Source organism: Ascidiella aspersa, chromosome 7 (genome assembly GCF_963924565.1).
Source record: "Ascidiella aspersa chromosome 7, kaAscAspe10.2, whole genome shotgun sequence".
In the NCBI taxonomy this organism is placed as follows: domain Eukaryota; kingdom Metazoa; phylum Chordata; class Ascidiacea; order Phlebobranchia; family Ascidiidae; genus Ascidiella; species Ascidiella aspersa.
In genome coordinates, this window is record NC_139453.1 from 30,391,509 (window position 1) to 30,415,507 (window position 23,999).

The 23,999-nt window shown below is 33.2% G+C and overlaps 1 protein-coding gene across 3 annotated transcripts; it reads left to right on the plus strand.

Annotated features, from left to right (window-relative positions):
- The first annotated feature begins 2,821 nt into the window (after positions 1 to 2,821).
- Positions 2,822 to 22,993, plus strand: LOC146138918 (splicing regulator ARVCF-like). Of its 3 annotated transcripts, none has more exons than XM_083393336.1 (18): positions 2,822 to 3,398; positions 7,108 to 7,248; positions 7,620 to 7,702; positions 8,382 to 8,483; positions 9,015 to 9,167; positions 9,825 to 9,935; positions 10,538 to 10,654; positions 11,598 to 11,746; positions 13,211 to 13,411; positions 13,778 to 13,955; positions 14,416 to 14,536; positions 15,466 to 15,616; positions 16,007 to 16,188; positions 17,386 to 17,536; positions 18,275 to 18,464; positions 19,073 to 19,228; positions 19,901 to 19,994; positions 21,488 to 22,993. In XM_083393336.1, exons 2-18 carry the CDS (start codon positions 7,123 to 7,125, stop codon positions 21,572 to 21,574), a joined length of 2,352 nt encoding a protein of 783 aa, XP_083249462.1. In that variant the 5' UTR covers positions 2,822 to 3,398; positions 7,108 to 7,122; the 3' UTR covers positions 21,575 to 22,993. The 3 variants fall into 3 exon arrangements, with proteins under 3 accessions (XP_083249462.1, XP_083249461.1, XP_083249460.1); XM_083393335.1 differs by lacking the exon at positions 2,822 to 3,398 and adding an exon at positions 3,871 to 4,274; XM_083393334.1 differs by lacking the exon at positions 2,822 to 3,398 and adding an exon at positions 4,384 to 5,330.
- Positions 22,994 to 23,999: the final 1,006 nt, after the last annotated feature.

Here is a 23,999-nt window from a genome sequence, read left to right on the forward strand (position 1 = left end):
TTACCCGCTGCATTATTCATCCCACCCGGGTATAAAATATTAATGTAGAACAGGGTCGCGTGTATCCAATGCACTAAAGCGCTTACCAAAACTTGTAAACAGGCCTGCATAATTCAGCACTTCATTTAGATGATCGCCTAACATTAACTTTACGGCTTTCTTCTTTCCTGTAAACCCATCTTCTTTAAACGCCTTTATTTCTACTAATAGTTTTCCGCAGTTTGGCTATTAAGCAACCCCTTGGCGTCATAGTAGGCTATATCCAAACATGCTGCTTATATTTCATTTTTTCATATAAAATCTTCATGCAAACATTCAATCCTTTATAAATCATATAACATATCAAACAGTCCTATTTGATTATATTTTCTAAACAAACGAAAAAAAACAATAATTTATCGATGAATTCATTCAATCAATGAATCATTAGCAACATATCAACAAAGAGAAAACATTTTGTCATGAAGTGCTTGTTGCGCGTATAACATCTTGTTCTCCCGAAAGACACCTGAAGGGGGTACTTCAAAGTTGGAAAGAACAAATGTGTGTAACAAGTTTAAATGCCGCAACAAAACTATTGTTAAGTCAATAAATCAACTAAACTTTCACAAATCTGTACAATTCGTTGTGAATATTACACTTTTTCAAGCATATTTCGTTGTTATTTTCATATCAATTATTTAAACACTTTTTTATTCTATCATAATATCAACACCCGACTTATTTAAATAATTTGGCAGGTAATTTTCTCCCGCCTTTTAAATCGATAAAAACAATTTTATTGCTCCATTACTTTGTACGTTCTACTTGACTGATTCGTCACTGCGCATGCGCACAAACGTACTGAGGCGTTTCCCTTCCAAGTAAATTGATGAATGACGATTTAAAAAGTTAAGAAAACCTAATTTTATAATCAGGACATTAACAATTTTACAAAAAATCTAACATTAAGGACCCGATGTTCAGGCGATATGACGGTGATGTCTTTTCTCGCTTAAGGTTAAACCATCTTTTTACGGTGTTTTAGAGGTTTTAGGAGTTTGAACCTAACTGAACTATAATTGAAATTACGTGACAATTTGCCAATTAATCTTCATCGTCGGAATTTGAACTTAACGTGTCCTTATTTGACTCAGGTTATCGCTTGTCAAGTGTTACAACCTGTCGGTAGATTGCAAAAATAGAGTACTTTAAAATTGTATTCCCAGAGGAGTTTCGGCGCTCGTCCAGAATCCTACCACAACGAACATTATTTGGGTTAGGGTGCCGGTTAGCGTTTGGGTTTGGGTGAGTCCAGTAATAGTGTTAAACAATATTACTTGACCTACCCACACCCAAACACTAACCGACACCCTAACCCACATATTATGCATTGCTTAATAATCATTTCAACGTTGTGGTAGGATTCTAGACCAGCGCCGGAGTTTCTGTTGCGGGTTTTTAAATTTGTTTTAAGATTGTTTAGTTTTAGGTTAGAGTTGTGTTTTCCAGAGAAGATATGACAAAAGTATAACTTCATTAAGGTATTTCACTTTGTTTATAATGCAGTTTACCCCAAGGTTCTTTAGAATTTTTTTAAATAAATAAGCTAAAGGTGCTATTCTAGCCTTAGTAATAATTTCAGAAAATTAGTTTGCTAAATCGTTCTCTAGTATTGCTTTGCTGATTATTATTTTTTTTAAAAAGCAAGTTTGTGTAAAAGACACCAAACAAGGCGCTGGAATTTTCTGCAAATTTTGCCTGCTAACGAATATAAAGTAAGGGAAATCCATAATTATGCTCTTTGAAAGATTACCAAAGTCATGGATACACCTGTCAGTTTTATATTTATATTCATGGGGATTGTTTTATTAGGGTTGATGGAGTTCTAAGGCTTCTAGATTCTTGAAAGTCTTTAGATTCTTTAAAAAGTTGTTAAAAAACCTTATGTTTCCCATGTCCAACATAAGTTTTGTTTGTAGAAAATGTCATTGCAAAACCACTTTTTCAACTAGTTCATGTCATTTAGACTCTTGTTTTCGAATTATATTAAAAAAATATTGTATTGTCTTTTCTTAGGTCTTTAAAAACCTATAAATTTTCTTTAAATTGTTTTCGTAATTAAGTGTGGCAGCCTTGTTTAAGTTAAATTTTTCGCAATATAGAGTTATTTCAATAGCACAAGTTACTATAAACCGCAGTGTGTAAATTTAATTTTAAAAAGTGCTAAATACCAGTTATAAAACACTTAAATTTTTTGTTACTTTAGTATTATTAATAGATGATCGGTAAGTTTTGCAATTAATATTTCCTGAAGCTTGTTCAATTGCCCTGAATGATTTCCTGAATTGCCCATAAAAGAAGACGCTTAAATTCTGTGGATTCATAGGCTTGTCACAAAATCTTTAATATTTAAAGTTCTATTAACTAATTTGTTTTAAAATAGTTTTGAAAAACCCTATGTTATCTAAACGTTTTTAAACAGTTTTTCAATTTGATTATTGTTTGGATTAAGTTTGGTGTGTAGAAAGTGTTGCTGGAAAAACAATTTTTAAACTATTTGTTAGTGTGTTGACCTTGGCATTTTTACTATTTTATTTTTGCATCATATTTAAAACCTATTTAGGTATTTAAAAACCTTTAAGTTTTGCTTGGAAAGTCTTTGAATTATTGTCAAGTGCACAGCATCTCTGATAAAAATGTTAATTTTTTTTTTGTTTCTGGTGTGTTATGTACCTCTACTATGTTGAACATTTTGCTATGCTTAGAAAGTTTTTTTATGAATATAAAAACTAAAGGTATTAACCATTAAAATTAGTGGATACTTTCAATAGCTCGTATTTATTGACTTATAAGCATATGTTTTTGTTTAACATGTTTAGAAGGATAAAGTCACAAGTTGTTAGGTTTGTTAGAAGGCTAATTGGCGGTCTACAAGGTTGGTTAAGTAAACACATCGTAAATGTTTGACAGAGGCTTGTTGTTCAATCATAAACATTAAACACTTGGTCATTTGCACTACGGTGCTAAGTTCCTTGGACAAACAATTACTTTTTGATTGATTATATTAGTAGCTTGGTAATAAGAACATCAAATGTTTACTCCTTTTATAATTACCCTTAAAATGATGTTCAGCATTTAATATGCAATTCATTTAAGGTTTTTCGTTTTTGTAACAAAAATTTCCACACCTTTTAACTATTTCAGATTACAATGTTTTTTCTTTAATTGATATAGATAAAAAAGAAATAAAAACCCATATGTTGTATTGTAAACTATCATGAAATTTGTTGAAAGCCATTTTTAAGTTGTGTTTTTTATATTTTTTAATTGCTAAATAAGAGTTTTCACTTGGAAGTGAATGTTATCATTGTGGATGCGTTTTTCTTGTAAATAGAAGACAAAGAAAGATCCACTTGGTGAGTGAGAATCCCTTAAAGCAATACTTTTTAACCATGAACTGCCCATAAGCATGGCTGACATGACAACTTCTAACCGTTGTGCTTTAACAAATTTCATGATACTTCATGTCATTTAATTTTGCATGGTGTAAAAACTAAAACGCCTTCGCTACATGCTTTCTAACTTGTCAAAAAAGCAGTTTTTGTTGTTTTGTTAAGGAACTTAAGCAAATTAGATGACAAGGAAGATTTAGAAAATTGAAAGGCTTATCGTCTGCTTGATATCTTGTTGGCTAGACAGTTTAGTGATTTCGCGGTGAAGTTATGTTGAGATTATTTACCCCTCAGGGCATTATTAGGATAAGTGTGTGTCACTGGTAATTTATTTGCAAAACAATGTTAGCTGCAAAGTCCTCCACCAAAACAATGACACATGAACAAGATTTTTTGTAGATACTGACAACTGTTTTATTAAATATATTTAAAAAAAATCTTAAGTTTGACGATGGTAGTGTTCTAATCACAAGGTCTCTTGTATTTTACAGCTCCCCGGTAATAAAATGAAACTTTTCTCTTGTTGTGCACTTTAAATCATTTGACACGACCGACCGAAGGATAAAACTTGTAAAACTTTGCTACCTGTTGTAATTTAACAACCATAAACAGCAACCACCAAAGGCTATGGCTGCTTCAGTAGAATCCCGGAACCTAATACATAGGGAAGGTAGTTTATCAGAAAGCAGTGACGATATGGCAACAGAGGACTCCCATGCTTCGATCCTCGCATCTGTCCGTGAACAGGAACATCAGTTCGCTCAACTCACTAAAGAAATAGAGAAAGAACGTCAAACTGTGGCACAGCAGCTGCAACGAGACCAGTACGGCAACGACATGGTATGCATAGTTTGGCTTGACCCTCATACTTGACTGTCAACAGTAGCAATATTATGTGTGATTTGTGCTTTTACAGAATATTATGATTAATTGACTCTAGTTTTTTTTTTGTTGTACTGTGTAGTTTTCCCTAATCTGTCAAACTCAATTTTTATTTTTCTCAACATTTTTTCTTTTACACGCCCTTTGTTAGAAAAATTATAATTAATTTTAGTCAGGTAGAATCTATTTTAAAGTTAAAGGTTAACGACGAGTCTTCTATTTCTATTCTTGAATGTAAATTAGCTATTAGTTACAAACTATGTTTGTTTAGGAGTTAAGTTATATTAACCGTCTCTTTGCAGACGTATGTAATCTAAGTCGAGCACGCACATGTGCGCTTAAAATAGTTAAGCATCAGTTAGAAGGGGTTTTATTTCCTCTCCATTGTATCAGTCTCTGCCCTAAGGTCATGCATGAACAACCACGGTAACAAACCCTTTGAGGCTTAGGGCAAGGAAGCTGATCTGTTTTTACCCAAAACATCCCTTACGCCTTTGCTAATCTTATTTGACGTCAGATCTAAGTCTGGTTTTTCCCTTACTCTTTTACCGATTGTTCAACTTTGCTTTAAAGTTAGGAAATAACTGGCTCTACTGTCAACATTAATCAAGGAAACAGGGTCTTGATTTCCAAGCTTGGTTTGGTTTTAATTTAAAAACAAAAATATTGCCGATATGGGTATAAGTACGCCAGGCAGGCAGTCAGTTAAGCATTTGCGAAAGTTTAACGCCAAGAGAAGTTACAATGAAGTTTCAAAAGCAAGAAAACATCAGTTGCATTACCTCGCAAAGGGTGCCTTTAGACTTCAGTTATGCCAATATGTACCCTACCGATAACACCAGCCTTTCGCCACCACTGAAGCACAAAGCAATAGCTCCAAAGCTGAACTTATTAGAAAGCAGGTTATTTCCGAAAAGTTGGGACAGTCGTTCGTGTGATTCTGGATTGCGCAGCTTCAATTCGCTCACATCTTTAGAAGGAAGTGTTAACGCTGGTTTTACTACAGATGAGGAGGTGTGACAATGTGCTTACATTAACAAACAAAACTAATACGCCATTGCTTGCTTTCTGACTAACAATTGCCAGAAACAGACTAACAATCTATAACAATTGAAAAAATATTTTTATTTTTTTATTATTAAATATTAGTTCTAAATGTAAAGCCACGAAACATTTTTATGGATTAAAAATGACTGTTGAACAACTGATAATGTCTTGATTACAATCTATAACATTCGGAAAAAGTGGAAAAAAAATATTTTAATTTAAATTTTTTTTATTACGAACCATTAGTTCTATTAGTAAAGTAATAAAACACTTTATGGATTAAATATGACACTAACATAAATCACTTAAATTGTAAGTTAATTTAAGTAGCTTATCATTTATTTTATCTCAACTAAAGAAATATTTGTGTCTTATTTTGTTGTAAGTCACCAACCATAAGTGCTATTAGAACATATGAATAAAAATGGCACTAACGTAAATCATTCAGATTTTTATATCATTGAAGTAGTAATTAAGTTAATAAGGGTTTTGATATTAACAGTGTATATATTACCAACAAAAATGAACCAAACAGTGCATTTTTCTAGTAAACTAACTTGAAATTCCTAAAAATGTCAAGAATTTCACTATGATATTGATGTTGAATGAAATGATAATGTTGTGCTTTTTGTTGTGTTGAGTTGTACTCCATAAACAGAGTCTGGTATGAAATGAATGAAGTTGTGGTTTTCTCCTATGGCCTTGTTGTTATTACATTCAGTCACCGGCTGCCCACGCTTGTTTGACATGTGCTTAAACACAATATAACCACCACCTTATTAGGTGTTGGATTTGGATTGAATGGTTACTCTGTCTGGCATCATGTACACTGTGAGTAAACCATAACCAAGACATGGATCTGTTGTTTAAAAGTTTAATTTTGAATGGTGACCACTATTTATTGTAAAGCCTTGCTATGTGCAATACACATCTCACATCCCTTTCCAATTTCCATAGACACCATTCCATACATGGTTTAAATTTAAATCATCCTGTTGTTAAATAATAAATGAGTGACATTTTTTAATTGTCTTATGGCATTTAAAAAGCCATGACATTGGTTGTTTTTTTGGATGAGTTAGACTGGTTGACAAAATCAATTGTATATTTAAGTAAAATTAAACTATAGAAAGCCTTCTTATTTTATAATGATAAAATATGATGAAATAATGTAATGTATGCTCTGGTTTAGTGTAAATGAGGACAGCTGTATGACGTTCACATGCTATCATGAAGCATTGTTGCTCATGGCGTGGTTGAAAAACTTCATTGTTTGTTTCATGCCTTTTGGATATGAATGACTTGGTCTGGGTAATGGATCCTGTCTTTATGACATTTTGTTTTTTTTTGCTATTGTTTGTTACAATTGTAGCAAATATACAGCAAACTTACCTAATTTGTTTATCTAGCTGAACTGCTGGTGGAATATATTAATATATGTGGCCCAAAAAATTAACTTTCTGCCACTTTTTGTTTTATTATGTGGTACCAATGCTGTATATTAGTATTAAAATAAAATGAGGCTGCTAAAAAGTCTTTCACACACTACTATGGTTTTAAAACATGAAACGGTTTCCAGAAATTTAAAATCCCAATTTTACATGTTGACAAACATATTTTACTTGTTAACTTGTGAATTAAGGCTTTTTTAAATTTCTATAAAAAAGTGTTTACAGTGATTTTTTATTGTCTGTATTGTCAGATTATTTTTTATCTTATTTGCAAGTGTTAAATTTTTTTGCAGGATTACACAGAAAGTATGCATTCTGATTCATACTACGACGCTCCACGCGAGGAATACATCTCCCGTGTCGAGGATTATGGGCCAGCTGAGGAAGAAACGGAAGTTTTAATCGATGATAACGGAGTGGCCAAGACTATTACGGTAAGAAATCGTAACCTTAACTAGGATTTGTTATTCTATTTTAAACATCTCAAGTTATGTCAACTTTTTGTTTAACAATCCTTATGATTTCTTATTATTTTCTTTTTAAATTTCCACCAAAGGTTGTCCAAAACATGTTAAAAATGTAGTAGTAGAAACAAAATTATTGTCAAAAAATATGTTGATAAAATGTTTCATTAGTTTTGTTCTACTTTTAGTTTTTTAAAGTTACAAATGTCACTTCTTTGCTCTAAATTTATATATGCATAAAATATGCTGAAAAAAATGTTGTAAGTATATAAAGGTGCCTTTCCTGCTAGCTTAATTCATCTATTTCTTCACTAAAAAAACGTTGCATGTAATTTTTCCAGAAACGCACGGTCACAAAGACAGTCACGGAACAACGAGTTCGTAGAGTCGAGGAACATGGAAGTTTACCAAGGAATGGTGCAAAGTAAGTTAAATTATATATTGAGTTACTCGTGTATAAATAAAGGTTTGTTAAATTGCTGTGACCAAACTAATAAAGTTTAAAATTTAATTGCTAAATCATAGAAATCATAAAAAACTGAATATAGTAAAAATGTTTTGAAATATTTAAACATATGAATATTTGCTTTATAAAATCTTAAGTTTTCGCTAAGGTATAAACTTTTGTTCACATTACTCTCATTTTTGTCGTAGTAAAGGGCAATGATTGTCATGATTATAGCGATTAGTGGATTTGTGGACATTGTGTGATAAAATTCCTTGCCCATCCAATCATATCCACTTCACTTGGGTTAAGGAATTCGTGGCTATTTATAAACGACTGACCACCATTAAATACACCTTTAGTATTAGCAATATATCCAATTTTTCACCACTTCTAAGTGTTTTTACATTGTTTTTAAAGGACTACCCTATAATGTTTGTTATGGTTGTTATTATTTTTTTTATCTTTTAATATACTTTTTACAAAAAAAAAAATAATAAATCTTAAAAGATATATATAAGTTGCTATTCATGGCAACTAATAATAGCCAATAGACACAATGATTGATTTTGCAACTGTCGCCAATAAATATGGCCTGTCAGCTTCCACTTGACTAAACTTTCGCGCTTGAGTGACCCGCTTGATTGTCCATGTACAGCGGACCACATCGAGGTTCAGACAGAGACAACTACGGCTCGACCAAGCGTAACCAGCAGATCAATTCACCATACAACGACACACAAGCTCTGCTGGAAACAAGGTGATATTTACTCAACAAGCTTCACAAATCAATTTCCATTTTAGAAGTGTTTTTACCATTGGAAAGTGTTTTGCGAATGTTGTATCAAAATTGATTTAATTTTGCTTTGTTTAAATTTAAACCTATTTTCGTGAAAATTATAAAAAAAACTACTAAAATGTGAACTTGAACTGACCTAATGTGTTATTTTTTACATTTGTTTGTCAAACTTCTGTTTATTTGTCAATATCCAAAATTTACCAATTAATTACCAAAAAATAAAAATAACTATTTTTAAACTGTTTTAACATCGTGTGGAGCTTACGGAGGTTGTTTCTTGAATAATTTTTTAACATACAAATATTAAAGGAAATAAAAGAAAATCTTTCAAAGTGCAACACAAGCTGACAAAAATTTTTTTTCAATGATTTTTGTTTATCTATCAATCTCTAACTTAATAAAAAATAATTAGTTTAATTCATAGTGTCCCTGAAAAAAGCTGGTTATCCCTTAAAGTCAAGAACATGTTTCTAAACTACCTTATTCTCTCAGATCATCAGCGAGCAGTAGTTCAGTAAGTGACAGTGGTCGACGTCCAGTTGCCAACCATGGTCGACCCACCCACGACCAGTACGGTTACGCTGAAGTTCGTAAACAAGCACCGGAGAAGTTTCAACCAGAAGACTATGGCCTCGAAGACGATAGGTGACTATAGATTTTTTGTTCATAAAAGTAAAAAAAAAGTTTCTTCTCCTTGACATTATTTTCATGAAAAATGTGCTTATTGTATTTTTATATTATAAAGTTTCCTTATTGTTCATTTTATATAAGATCTTATACTTTAATGTTTTACTTTCTATGTTTTAGGTCGGTATAGTGACCAGTGTGAACTCTTGTTTCTAAATTTATTTATATAATTACCAACCAAGACCTTGTTGATATCATTTTGTCAACGTTTTGTACTATTTGGCATTGACATCATAGTTATTTGGACGAAAATCGTACAACAATAGACTTACTCTATGTTAAGGTCTCTTTGGGTTTTCAAAGAGTACTCGGTCAAGTCCTTTATTTTATTGAAGTCGTCTCAGTGGTAGAACTTCTGTTTTATATTTATTCATTTGGTTAGCTACAACCTTCAAACACTTTTCCTAAAAATTGCAACTACCTATGAACTTTTTAAAGTGAATTCAGTCAATCCTAGGGTTCTAAAAAAGATTCAATTGTTTCACAAATTGGTAAATATTGAGCAAAAAATGTTTTTGTATCTGGAGTATGAGAATAAGGAAAAAAAAAACCTGTATGTTTAGTTGATTGTTCTATATACTTGGGTTGGTCAACCTTCATGATTTTGTTTTTCAGGCGAAGTGAGTATGACGAGGAGAATGATTACGGGTTGGATCCACGTAGTTACCGTGCCGACAGCAGGCAAAGAAGGGGAAGTGTTTCAACTGACGCTAGCAGCGAGAACAGGTACAAAGCTGATGCTAATCTTTTTTACCTTTGCATACAAATATGTTGAAATAAGCTATTGCTGCCAGGCATAATAAATAACGGAGTGTTGCTCTTCCAGCAGTATATATAATAGATCGACGTTTCAACGTGCTATACAGAACGTCCATCAGGATACTGACTTATCGTGCAAAACAGATTCCTTATAAATCGACAATGATAATTTGTGCGTACAAATATGTTGTTTAAACCCTGTTTAAAAATATATTCACTTTGAAACCGATGCTAGGAGAGAGAACAGGTTGAAAGCTGATGCCTAATCTAAAAAAAATCTTGTTCAAACCCTGTTTAAAGATAGATTTCACTTCAAAAAGCTTTATTTTTTTAATATTAAGTTTTTATGTACTTTTCTAAGGAATATGATTATAATAGTAATTTTTTTTAGTTATTACTCCTAGTGTAAGTAAAGATAAGTCGTTAACATTCCTGATTAATACTGTTTTTATTTGTTTGTTTTTTTGTCATAAAATATTTAACCTTGGATGTAATAAAAAAATGTTTAATCAATCTAACTGGTCGAAACTTTTTTAAACTTCACTAATTTTCTTGACTTATTTTTCAAGGTACGCTGAGGTAATGGACGGAGATATGCCTGTTGCTGCCCCTAGGGGAACCCCCAAATTTGGGGTGAGAGCCCCACTAGCGGAACAAGAAGCCGGGAGTCGTGGAAGCCTAGACAGGTGATTATATTTTCTCCCACTTGATTAAATGGTAGAGGTTAAGGTTTGGGATTTCTAGTCTAGACAGGTAATGACCCATGTGGGATATTGTTTCATGGCAGCTCTCAAGTTTTTTTCCTTAATTAAAATAAATTGAAAAATAAATTTAAGCTTTTAAAACATATAAAGTAAAAACAAACAATTTTTATTTCTTTTTTATATAAAGTTTAACTATCAAGCAAACTTTTTAAGTCACTAGTGGATCTAAAAATGTTTCCATTTCATCAGTTTTTTTACTGTTCAATCTTATGTAAACTCTAAAACTAAACCTTAAATTATTTTTACCCAACGATTTACAATAGCTACTGCTTCAATAAATACCTATTATTGATTTTTTAAGTGTTAATTGCATGCAATTATAACGCCGGAAATGTGCAACAATTATTGATGCAAGGCAATTCAAAAATCAATTGCCAATTGGCTTTGCCTTTTCCCCAGAGTATTCAGAGAGAAATCAATTAATAATTATGACTATTTGCAAAATTGGTAATTACATAAAACTGCAGTACAAAAGCTAATTGCTTTAAACTTAAAGATTTATTTAACAAATAAAAAACAAGTGACACCACATGTTTGCAGAATTTTACAAAAAATATAAAAAGTTTCAAAGCAACCAATGTTAGATGTGTGTTGAAATATTGCAAAGAATTAAAGTTTTTATACATTTTTTTGCCAAAAAATATCACACTAACATTTTATGTGATATCGTGAATTTACCTACAATTAACAATTTCAGTTAGATTTTTATAATAATAACCAAAAAAACATTAAATTTTGAACTAATTTTCCCAAATAAGCAATTACAAGTCTAACAGCTGCCGCGCGAATATTATCAGCACTTCAAACCACTATTCATACAAATACCTTGATTGTGATGTAACACTGTACATTGTTGTGTCAACAGACTGGGCCAAGGTTGGGTGGCTCCTACGCTGCCTGAGGTTATCAAAATGCTGTCGTACAACATGCCAGTCGTGCAGCAAAATGCTGCCGGCTACATTCAGCACCTCTGCTTCAATAACGATAAACTCAAGGATGATGTTCGAACACTGGGTAAGATAATATATCACTCAACTGTTTGGTAGCAATGATGCCTGTTTTTTCATATCTTGGCAAGAATATATGATGTTGTTTAGTAATTTGTACTTTATTCTTTATCACAAGCTCATAGTAAAATTATACATCAGCAAATATTACAAAGATTGAATTATATCCACTTCACTTAGTTTGAGGGTATCAAATTATTAATTTATACAGGTTGATATTTAATTTTTTTTTCAGTTAGACCTGTCTTTTTAAGGGGTTGTTTAAAACCTCCTAAAGTTTTTATTTTTAATTTCAATATAAAACAAACAAATGCCGATTTTAGCCATTAAATCATTTTTTCCTGCCAAAAATTGCCTATAAAAAAATTGCATATCAAAATACCCTATAAAATTGATTTAAACTTAAATGGAATACCCAACAGTTCATGTCAGTGTTTAGATTTAAAGTTGTTGCACTCTCAAAGTGAAGCCCTCTTGATCCCCAATAAGGCAGTGTGTATGTGCCTGTGCGTTGATTGTGTTTGTGTGTGTGCGTAGGTGTTGCCTCACGCTGGTGGGTCTGTTTTTGCCAATGTGTAACCAGACTCGGCCATTGGCTGCTTCAAAGGCTGCTCACTATGGAGAATGGGCGTTTTATTTGGCGTATCATTAAACTTGTTTTTACCATATTCGCTTACAGCGTCTTAACCAGTCAGGCGTAATGCTATAACTGTGATATCTGGGAATATTGCTTATATCAGAGGAAAGCATTTATATGCATTATAACCGAATCAATAAAAAATAGAACCACTTCTTGTGTTCAAAACATGTTTAATAAACCAGAAACAGCCTTATGTACCTGTATTATGTCCATGACTAACAGTAATCACCCTACATGCTTTGAATACTGCAATAATGCCTTGTATGTCATCGAGTTATTTTAATGCTTAAAATTGGCTAAAAAGTCTATTTCAATTTATTTCACTGAAATTGTGATAACCGATCATGATAATGGCGTTGTTTTAATATTAATAAGATATCGGCAACCAGTGAAATGCTGTCATATGTGTGCTTTTGCAAAGGTTAACCTTATGTGTAGGACACACCTTAACCAAATTTACACAGCCATGGAATAGTGGGTGGTTCCAACTGTATGATTGTGTATTCTAATGTTGGTTTTTAAGTTTTGGATTACATAATTCTGGTTAAAGAGCCGTTTTTAATTAGTTATTTTTTGTTTATTTGTTACAAAATTTTTGTTTTTTATTTAATTTTGTTTCTCATATATATTTTTTTCTGTTTGAAAACATCTTTATAAATTTTTTTAGACAATTAATGTTTTTTTTTTTGTTTTTTTCTAAGTTGCTCTGGTAAACAAAAATATAGTTTTAGGTTATTTTTTAGTTGCTAAATTTTTGTGGAAAAATAAAATTGAAAAAATGCAATCAAACTAAATTTGTGTGTAAAACTATAAAACAATTCTTGTTTTTAGGTGGAATCCCTCCACTGATAAAACTGCTTGACAATCCGAGTGAAAAAGTTGAGCTTAACGCATGCGGAGCTCTCCGGAACCTCTGCTACGGATCAAGAAACGACAAGAACAAGATAGAAATAAAAAATCACGAGGGTGTTCCGGCCGTTGTTCGATTAATCCGAGCGACAAAAGACCCAGATATTAGAGAGCAGGCAACTGGTAAGAGCACCTTTTAAGAAAATGTATCTGGTAACACAATGTTGTTTAATCAAATGGTGTTGTTTTTGTTTTAAGAATAAATTATAAAAAAGTGCCAGACAAATACCTGATTTTTTTGCGAATCTCAATGCATTTTTTTACTCTACCTGTAACTTTTTATTTGGCCTGAAAAGAATAAACATTTTTTGTTATTTTTTGTCGAAGTTATTTAATTTTTTTTATTTATAAGTAAGTTGTGGATTAAAATTACAGCATTTTGTTCATATTATAAAAAAGAGTTCTTTACCCAAACCCAAAACTAGTTAACAATTTGGCAAATGCTTTCTTATTGTCACATTGAACTAATTCGGCCTATGTTTTTTGCAGGAACCCTTTGGAACCTTTCGGCGCACCCGGAACTCAAGGGCCAGGTTTTGGAGCTAGGTTTGGAACCGCTCAACAACCTGGTGATTGTTCCGTACGCAGAGTCAGTTTCAAAACAAGACGGAAAACCAAAAGAAATAGCGATGGTTGACGTCTTCACTAATGCTGTCGGAGTAGTAAGGCAAGTCATTTTGGTCTGATTCTTAATCTATAAGGTTGCACAGTTAAACGACTAATTGTTTTAAAATCTTGACAAGCCTTTTAGTGGTTCATCAGGTCAAAGAACAATCTGTAAAAAGTATAATGTGCTTCAGTTGTTAAACAGCTCCACCTGAAAAAGCTGATGTGTTACTTAGCTTTCAAAAAGTGCTGGATTTCTTACAGCTGATAAAATTATTCTTTGTATATATTTAACAATTTTTTTTCCTGAATTTAATTGAAAAAAACAAAATTCCACAAAACTTTACATTTTTAAATAAATTTACAAAAATAGAAAAAAAGCTCTTGTTTGATGTACTATTTTATAAAGCTTTTGTTGTTCAGCTCAAAGTGACTTTTGGATTAAAATAAGGTTGATTAAAATATCCAAACAGTAATTTTCATTACCTCAGGAATTTCATGACAATTTTTTTTGTTTCTAGGAACCTCAGCTCAACGGACAGCAGTGAGAGTCGCCGTCGCTTGCGAGAATGTCCACAACTGGTTTATTCACTTATAAATGTGCTACAAGCGAGCGTCGATAATGGAATGGTCGAAAATAAAGTAAATAAGAATAATATGCATTTAAATATAGCTGAATAGTGGGCAATTTTGCCTTGAATAAAACCTCACATAGCTAAATATTTACATATGCATTAATATTCAGCAATTTCTAAAACTCTATCTGAAAAGGTCTTAAATTTAGTTTCTCCTTAAATCGATTAGTTCATGACTCTGTCCATTGCAATAACCTTTTTGAAAAATGCTACTTTAGGGTTTTCTAACAAGTTTATTTTAACACCACAATAAAATATTTCTAGTGTTTGTATTAACTTTCCTTAAGTTAAATTTTAAAGTCATAATCAAACTTATTTCACTCAAATATTAAATTCCAAATCAATAGTTCACAATGTTTTGTTTTATAGATTTGTTGTTTTTAGACTTTTTTTTGGAAAATTTTCAGTTGATTGTTATTATGTATTCCACAGTCTATAATGAAACTTTGTCAACAAAAACTTTTTATTTGTACTTTATAGAGCTATTAAACAATCCTTAGTGGCCAGTGGTTTTTATAACTTTTTTAAACAAGAAAATTTTACAAATCTCTTTTTATAAACATAATGGTTTTTGTGTTTACTTGAAATTTCCAATTTTGTAACATACAAGTAGGTTTCTAAATATATTTCAGATATCTAAAAAATAAAACATTTTTCCTTGTACACTGTACTTTTGTCATTGTGTTGTTTGTTATACACTTATAATTGGACTTACACACAGCCTAACCCTTTGGTGGCTTTGATATGTCTCTTCTTTAAGCAAGATTTTTTATAAATAAGTAATTTTTTATGAAAACTAATTTTATAAATATGACTTATTTCACTCAAATATTAAATTCCAAATCCATAGTTCACAATGTTTTGTTTTAGAGATTTGTTATTTAATTTCTTAATACAATGCTAAAACAATCTAATTTTGTCAACTTATTTCCTCAGTCGAGTGAGAATTGCATGTGTGTCCTGCGCAACTTGACCTTTCACCTACAAGAGGAAACTCCTGACAAGGATCGTTACACGCTGGATCGAGGTTCGGCCCCACCTAGTGACCAAACTGACACTTCATGCTTCGGGAAGGGAAAGCAAAAAGGTTCGGTCAAAACCAACAATTTTTGTGCTGGAGGATATAAAACCCTTTTTTATGTGCTGCTATAAGTGATTTTTATTAATAATATTATCATATTCAACAGTCAACATAACATGTAAATTATTTAATGTCAACGAACTACAACATCTAACATCTTAAACCAACGTATATTTCTTTGGCATCATTAGCATTTAAAAAACAAACATTTAAATCATTTTATTTTTAAATAAATTGATCAATTTTCTGAAATTTAAAGTAAAAAAAAAACACTCAATAAAAAAACAATCTTTTTAGCTGTGTTTTTGTCTTTTTTTATTCTTTTTAAAATTCTATTCCTACAAAAAAGCATGTTAAATTTTTTTTAAACTTTTTTGTTTTGTATTATTCCTACAGAAAAGCCACAGGAAAGTATTGAGGTTCCGGCCAACGACCCGGACGCTCAGGGAGCCGAGTTGCTATGGCAACCGGACATCTCGCGTCTCTACATCGGGGTGCTCCAGGAATGCAGGAAGGGAGACGACATATCAGAAGCTGCCCTTGGAGCCATCCAAAACCTCTCGAACGGAGAATGGAAGGTGAGGTGTTAATGTTTGCGTGTGACATATCGTAAAACTGTGCTACAATACTTGGTCTGCCTTGGATGTTTGCTGTTGTTTTCTGCCTTCAACCAACATAAATAAGCAGTTGCTGCCAGGAAATTTCAAATATGTTTTATTCGATTCATTACTTAATATTGCTTGTAAAACCGTTTTCACATCTCAATAAACCTAAGCATGCGACTAACTGAAGTAGGGAACACTGGCTTTAGGAGATAGTTCCTGTTGCTGTGTGTTAACAAGCGAATTATTGTCAATATAGTAGAATAAAACTAAGCTCTTGCAGTATCCCTTTATCAGGGAATGCAACAACACCAAAGCAAAATGACGCAAAAAAGCTAGATAAAAATGCCATAACCAACGAACAAAACAAACATATTGATATAAAATCCTCTTTTTAAATGAACCTGCGAAAAGCGTTTTTAAAACTGTTAAATTTATAAGTTTTTTGAAAGTTAGTTGTGGTAACACTAAGGCCTTTTCTTGTGCTTCGGTTTTTGTTGACTGGCATTGTTACCTGAACTTTTTTGGGAAAATTTTAAGTTTATTGGTATTATGTATTCCACAGTCTATAATGAAACTTTTTTAGCAAAAACTTTTTATTTGTACTTTATAGAGCTATTAAACAATCCTTAGTGGCCAGTGGTTTTTATAACTTTATTAAACAAGATAATTTTACAATATCTCTTTTTATAAACATAATGGTTTTATTGTTTACTTGGAATTTCCAATTTTATAACATATAAGTAGGTTTCTAAATATAACTCCCATTCCAGATATCTAAAAAATAAAACATTTTTCCTTGTACACTGTACTTTTGTCATTGTGTTGTTTGTTCTACACTTATAATTGAACACCCAGTCTAACCCTTTGTTGGTTTTGATACGTCTCTTCTTTAAGCAAGATTTGTTTATAAATAAGTAATTTTTTATGCAAACTAATTTTTATAAATATGACTTATTCAATATATTGTTTTGCCTTTAACTTTTTAACTTTGTGACATACAAACTAGTATTGCAAAAGCATAACATATTTTCTCCCAGTGGTAATGTTAAAAGCTGACTTAAAGTTAAACATTTTCTTGCCCGGGTTAAAGTAAGTTATCCAAACTAAGGTTTCCTAATATATTTTCCCCATTGATACACACAGTTGGTATAATCAAAACTTTTATCGCAGTGGTCGGTGTACAGCCGCATTGTGGTTCGTAAGGAGAAAGGCCTTCCTGTAATCATCGATCGACTTCGAACCGACAACGACCAGATTGTCCGAGCTGGAACCATCGCCCTCACCAACCTCGCTGAAGATGGCAAGAACAAGGAACTGATCGGTGCGTAACTTGTCTCTGGTATTCGATGAAAGACTCGCGCACATATTTGCTCGACAACTGTGATCTAGCGCTTCTGACGCTGCTTTTTAACCAACAATTGCGGCTTCCTTATCTTTAATACACCAAAAGCCATAACAGACTCACCGAATCTGTCGATCAATGATGCAAGCAAGGCAGGCTAGCACAACAACTAGTTTACAGTGAGGTCCGAACTCGCAACCTACGGTCATATCGGGACCTGACATCTCCATTATCTTAGCAAGCTAGTTTTCATTATTTACAAGTTTGTTTTTTGCCTATTAAAAGTATAGGAGGTGTACTGCTTTTCACTTAAAAAAAACTTCTGTTAAAAACTATCATGCATTGAAGTACAATTTCGGTAAAAAAGCTTTTTTATTTTTATTTGCCAGATGTTACATCAAACTTCCAAATCATTAAAAATGTTTTTTTATATTTATAATTATTAAAATAAAAAAATAATTATCATAGAAAGTTAAAATTAGCCTTAAATATCGTGTAAAATTTATTTTTTCTAATTATTTTCTATCGTTATTTTTTAAAATTCCAGTTTAATTTTTTTAAGTTGATTTTTTTTAATTTAAACATTATATCAACAATTGCCGAAAATCCATTGTAATTTTTATAGGCAAGTTTGCGAAGAAGGAATTAGTATGCAAATTCACTTATTTAACATATTTTTATTTTAAAGGTACTTTACACCTGTTGTTATTTTTGCAGGCAAGTTTGCGATGAAGGATTTGGTTTACAAGCTTCCAGGAGGATCAGATCCCAGCATTCGTTTGTCGAACATCACCACCGTCGCGCTCCTCAACACAATCCGTGTCCTCGTCGAGCAGAACACACAGAACACGCGCAACCTCCAAGATGCTGGAGGAATTGAGAGGATCACAATCATCAACAACCCGAGGTAAAATATCAAGTCCTGAAGCAACTGGTTGTGTGAAGTAAAGGGTTCAATAAAAATAGCATTTAGGGTCTTTAATAGAAGCCTTTTCAACAACCCAAGATAAAATATCCCCAAGCATCTGGTTGTGTTAAAAAAAAGTAAAAGAATATTATTTTGAAACCCAATTTTTTAAGCTAGCTTAATTAAACCCAAGGTAACAAAAGTTTCTTATTGCGTGTAAAGTTAAAAGTTAAATAAAACAAGTGCGTATTAAAACGTTTTAATCAAGATGATGTTGATTTACTGGGCCATTTTGGCCAGTGATTCTCAAACTTGTTTAGCTTACGGCACACTAAAAAAATCTGAAATATTTCGCAGCACGCTTTTATCAGAACAACAATGGACTCCCTTAACACACGACAAACTATATGATAAATGTCTCAATATTACTAATTTGTAAAGGATAGTGCGTGTTTAAGTCTGAAATGCTTGCGGGTACGCACTTTGGGAATCACTGTTTTTGGCTTTGAACCTAATTATCAAGCTGCATTACAGATCCATGCATAGTGTAATAAAAATACATTTAAATAATATAATTCTCACCACTGAAATATGTTGACTCCTCACAGGGACAGCAGTCGGTTCCACCAGCGAGTAGTGAAGGCCGCTGGTCAGCTTCTCAAGGTTATCTGGGCCAACAAAGACAACCGCTCTGCCCTCAAGAAGGACGGATGGAAGAAGGAACACTTTGTGCCGACTGTAACCGCCGAAACTCTACCAAGGGGGTGAGTTGAAAGATAGTTCCAAAAAATCAGATCAGGGAGCAATTACAGGCAATCTTTTTAATAATATTTACGTCGAAACTTTGTTGAAAATGCATAAAGAGTTATTCGAAACGTTCACAAAATGTTACTTACTCATATGAGCTTTGATATTCATTATACGTCTATTTAAAACCTCCAGCCATTATGCTACAAAACGTATAAATTTGTTATTGTTTTTCAGAATTTTTTTTGATAAAAATTTGTATCGTGTTTTTTTGTGAGAGTTGCGTCTTAATAGAAGCGGTTATAATTGCAGGAAACTTCTTGTAATTTCGTGCCACGCTTGGTTTGTTTGCACTTCATTGTTTTAAGGTGATATAACTAAAAAAACTTAAAATTATCTCTGGTTGAACTAAAATTCCAGAATCAGTTTTTCGTGCACTCAAAAGTTTTATAGAACTGTTAAAGTGGAGAAAGTAAGAGAGGTTTTCTAACGATTCCGTTTAACGTTCGTATTAAATGCTGGTTTTCCAAGTATCCTAAGAGCTCTTGCCTTATACAACAGCATAACATTGCCACTGGCAATTAATATAAACAATGCTTTAAAATCGTACAACTACCCATGAGGGTCTTTAAATCAAGTAGGAAAGATCAATGCTGTTTCTTAGATTGTAAAGGATTGTTTTAATGCAGATCTGGCAACAAGCCTTACGAAGAGCCACGGAGCACCCCCAACACTGGCTCATCTGGTGGTAGAAGGGCTCAGCGGACAAGTCAGTCTGAAGAGGTAAAGTTAGACCTGCTTTAACATATATTATACTGGATTTAACATATACTGTTATTCCGGTGCTGTCAAAGCATCCTATGAAGTCGCTCTCCTAATAGCTCAAAACCAAAAAGCGCATACCATAGTAGAGTCCCACGTAATGCCAGCGAAAAACATGTACTTGGGGAAGAAGCGGCTGCAAAGCAGAATCGAATAGAGGAAATGTCAGTGGATAATGCTGGCCGAGTGATTCAGGAGTGAAGGATTTAAAGTATGGTTTCTCTATTCAATTGGACGATTCGACGGACGTAACAAATAACGTTCTTGTGTATGTTTGTTATACGTAAGAGATTACTGTAAAAACTGAATTACTAATGAGCAAGGAACTTTCCGGTACAGCAAAAAAAACGGATATTTTCGAAGCTTTGGACATATTTTTCAAACTAGATAAACTGGACTAGGGAAATTTGATTCACTGTACAACAGATGGAACTCCATCAATGCTCTGGTACAAATCAGGATTTAAAGCTCATGTAACAGCTGTGGCACCAAACGTGACTTTTGTTCATTGTTTCATTCATAGATTCGCTCTTAGCGTGAAAGTGCTTCCACAAAATATGTTATCATGCTTGAACCAAGTGATCAAACTAGTAAACTTTGTCGAAACATCTGCCCTTAATACTAGGTTGTAATGACCTGGAGAGCAAAGATTTTCTTACTAGAGTGGAATATCTATCGGACATTTTTGATGTTCTGAAACAACAGCCCGTCGTTTCAAGGACCCAATAAAACTGTAACAGAGTTAGTTCCAAAGCTTGGAGCACTCATTCTTAAGTTGGACCTGTGGGCAGAGAATGTTTGTAATTAAAGCTACGAAATCTTCAAATGCCCGTTGAGAACAATCCTGATGGTGGCGTTTCTAAAGAAATTATTGGTCATCTTTCGCAACTAAAGACAGAGCTTTTGAATTACTTTCCTGATGTCCATCAACCCTTTCTGTTGATCCGGTTCGACCAGGAATGCTTCTGGTTGAGCATCGTATCATCGTATCCGAACCTAGCACGTCACGGTTTTCCAAGGCTATTGGGAGTACGAACAGGGAAAGCCGAAATCGTCTTGGAACGCCAGAACAACATGACTTTCGATGAGCTGTCAACGGAGCCATTCCTCGAATTGACCAGTTGGTGGACAAAAAACAACTACATGAATCACATTAAAACTATTTGCTGTGTTTTGTTTAATTTATGGCTTTTATGCTTCTTGGAATGACGTTTGTTAAACTTTAATACAGCTACATGCTTATTTTCTTATCTGTATGCTAAAATGGTTATAGTTTGAGATATTCTAGTCACATGTAACTTAGGTGGTACATGACCACTGTAGAAAAGCTGAAAAGTGGTGGGCAAGAAAAAAATAGGAAATCACTGGGCTAAAGGCCAGCCCACTTAACTTTATGAGCTGCGAGGTTTTCAGAATTTGAAGCACAGAACACAAACGATTATTTTTTTCACCAGGTTCCACTCAAGACAACAGCGCCCACTAACGGCGGGGACACTACGGACGCCGGAAGGTCGAAAGGCCCGGCTGATTCCTGGGTCTGAGCTCCAGGTCAAACTCCCCCTTAACACCTAACGTGCCTCCTGTCACGCACCAATGAGCACGGCTCTTTGCACTCATTATGAGCTGTTCTCTAGCGCACCTAGCGGCGAGCTGCGGCCATCGTGAATCGTGTTTTTATACAGAAGTTTTTCCACACTTGCGCTTTTAAGTGGTTTTGCCGTAATGTTTTGTGGTGCTGTGTGCCCGCCTATTGTCCCTTTCTGTGTCGCATAATCATGAGTTTTTACTGACCGACAAATCGAGTTTGAGTTCTTTGTAATTTCGTTCATGATTTTAACTTATATACCCTTAGATAGAAATGCGTGCATTGTTAGTATTTCAATTGTAACACTTTTGCCGAGTCGTTTTTATCACCGCTGTAAGATAAACATTTTTACTACTTAAAACTAAAAAGTTAACACAACTTTAAACAACATAAACCTTTTAGGTAATACAGTTGTCATCAAAGATAAGGATAAATTTCAATTAAATTCGGTCGTTTTTTCAAGTCGATGATGCCGCGTTACTGTTTATTTCGGTGCTTTTTGATAAAAAACATTTTATCTTAACATTGTAATTATTTCTATTTGGCGCAATCATAACAAACTGACCGCGTGTTAAGGAACGTGTGGAAAGAGTGCTCCCTTTGTGTCAATTTTACCCCTTTAACTATGTTTGTACTACTAAGAGTTTTTAATCTGTTGTAACCTTTAGTTTTACTTCTATGTAAAGTACAACACTAACAGCGCCCGGAATAAAAGAGAAAAAGGCATTTCACTGATGGAAAAACCAAAAGAGTCATTTGACTTCTAAAAATATTAAATAAAAGTTGTTTTCTGCAGATTGCGGAATGTTCACAACGGTTTTGTCATTCGTTTTACCTTCTCATTCTGGGCGCTGTTGGCCTTATTAGTTCGCATGTCAATATACAACAGTTGTTAAGCATAATAACCTTCTTTCAACGTTTAACATCCAAGACCGGACCAAAAGTTGTGTATTTTTTATCACTGCCAAAAATCAAGGCGTGTCAAATAAGTTTGATCTTAAACATTCTTTATAAATAGAGCTTTTTAAAGTGCTTTTGTACCAAAATGTGTCGCTTATGGGCCAATATTATTAGCCAGCGTATTTTTCAGTAGCAATTGCATTGTGATTAAAATTACAAATGTGATATTTTTGTTTCGAACTTGCGTTTCCACCGCTTTTAATCAAAGATTGCGTCGTTTTGTAAATATAGCGTTTAATTTCTTGGCTTCCGTTTGTATATTTTGCAGCTTTTGTCATCTTTTTCTAAACTTGATTTTATTGCAAACCTTAGCGTAGCTTGTGCGTTTTCTGTTTTGATGGCCCTCGCTTTTTGCGACCGTATAACATTTCTAGCACGCTGTCAAAACAAAAACAAACATAATTTCCGCCTTGCCTTCTTTTTGTGGCTACTTTGAGCAATTTATTTAGGTACTTTTGAAATTCAGGAACCTGTGACAATAGTTCAGTTTATGTCAGCTTAGAAAAATACAGTTAAAGGCAATCTCAGTATTAAATACCACAATTTGTTTAACTTTTAACGCCAGTCGAAAATTTATAGTCGGCTGTTGAAAATATATAAACTATTTACTAATAAAAACGTAATGTTACGAGGCGAAAAAATCACCTTAAAATACATTCTCCAATCGGGAAAAAAAGTTTGTAATTTCTTTAAAACAAGCGAGTTTTTAATTGTAATATTTCGACTGATTGGTAGAAAGAGGTACAAGGAAAATTCAACTGATTCGAGGCGAAAAATTCTCTTACATTTTTTCTACCGGAGATTTCTTTCATACAAAAGTATTTTCGTTATTAACCATTTGAGAACCACTGCTGTTTTGCAGATTAATTCTTTTATGATCTCTGAAAACCAGGGAGTCGAACCGTTTGACCTTTCTGGTTCAGGTTCGGTTCGGGTTCAAGGATTTTTTCAGGATCCGGTTCAGTTCCGGTTTCGGTTCGGAGGAATTAAAAAGTTGCGGTTCAGATCCGGTTCGACCATCGCTATTTCAAAACCGGTTCATAAAGTTCCGGTTCAGATACAATATAATTTGCGTTAAATCTCAAAATGTGGGTCGATAAATGTAGAAAATAATCTTTGAATTGTAAGTCATTTACTCTGAGTTACGTGAAGTATTAAAAACACAGTAACTCATTATTGAAATATCTAAAAAAAAAAAAAAATTTCGAGCATGGCGTAAGTTGACTCTGTAAAATAGAAGTTGTGGCGTCATGCAGGATCGAACCGCTTTTATTTACAGGTTTGGGTTCGGTTAAGGTTCAGGTACTTTCTAATTATTCGGTTCAGTTCCGGTTCGGCTCTTTAAAATCTTATAAAAACCGGTTCAGGTTCGGTTACGGTTCGGAAAAAATTGACCCAAAACCGGTTCATAAAGTTCCGGT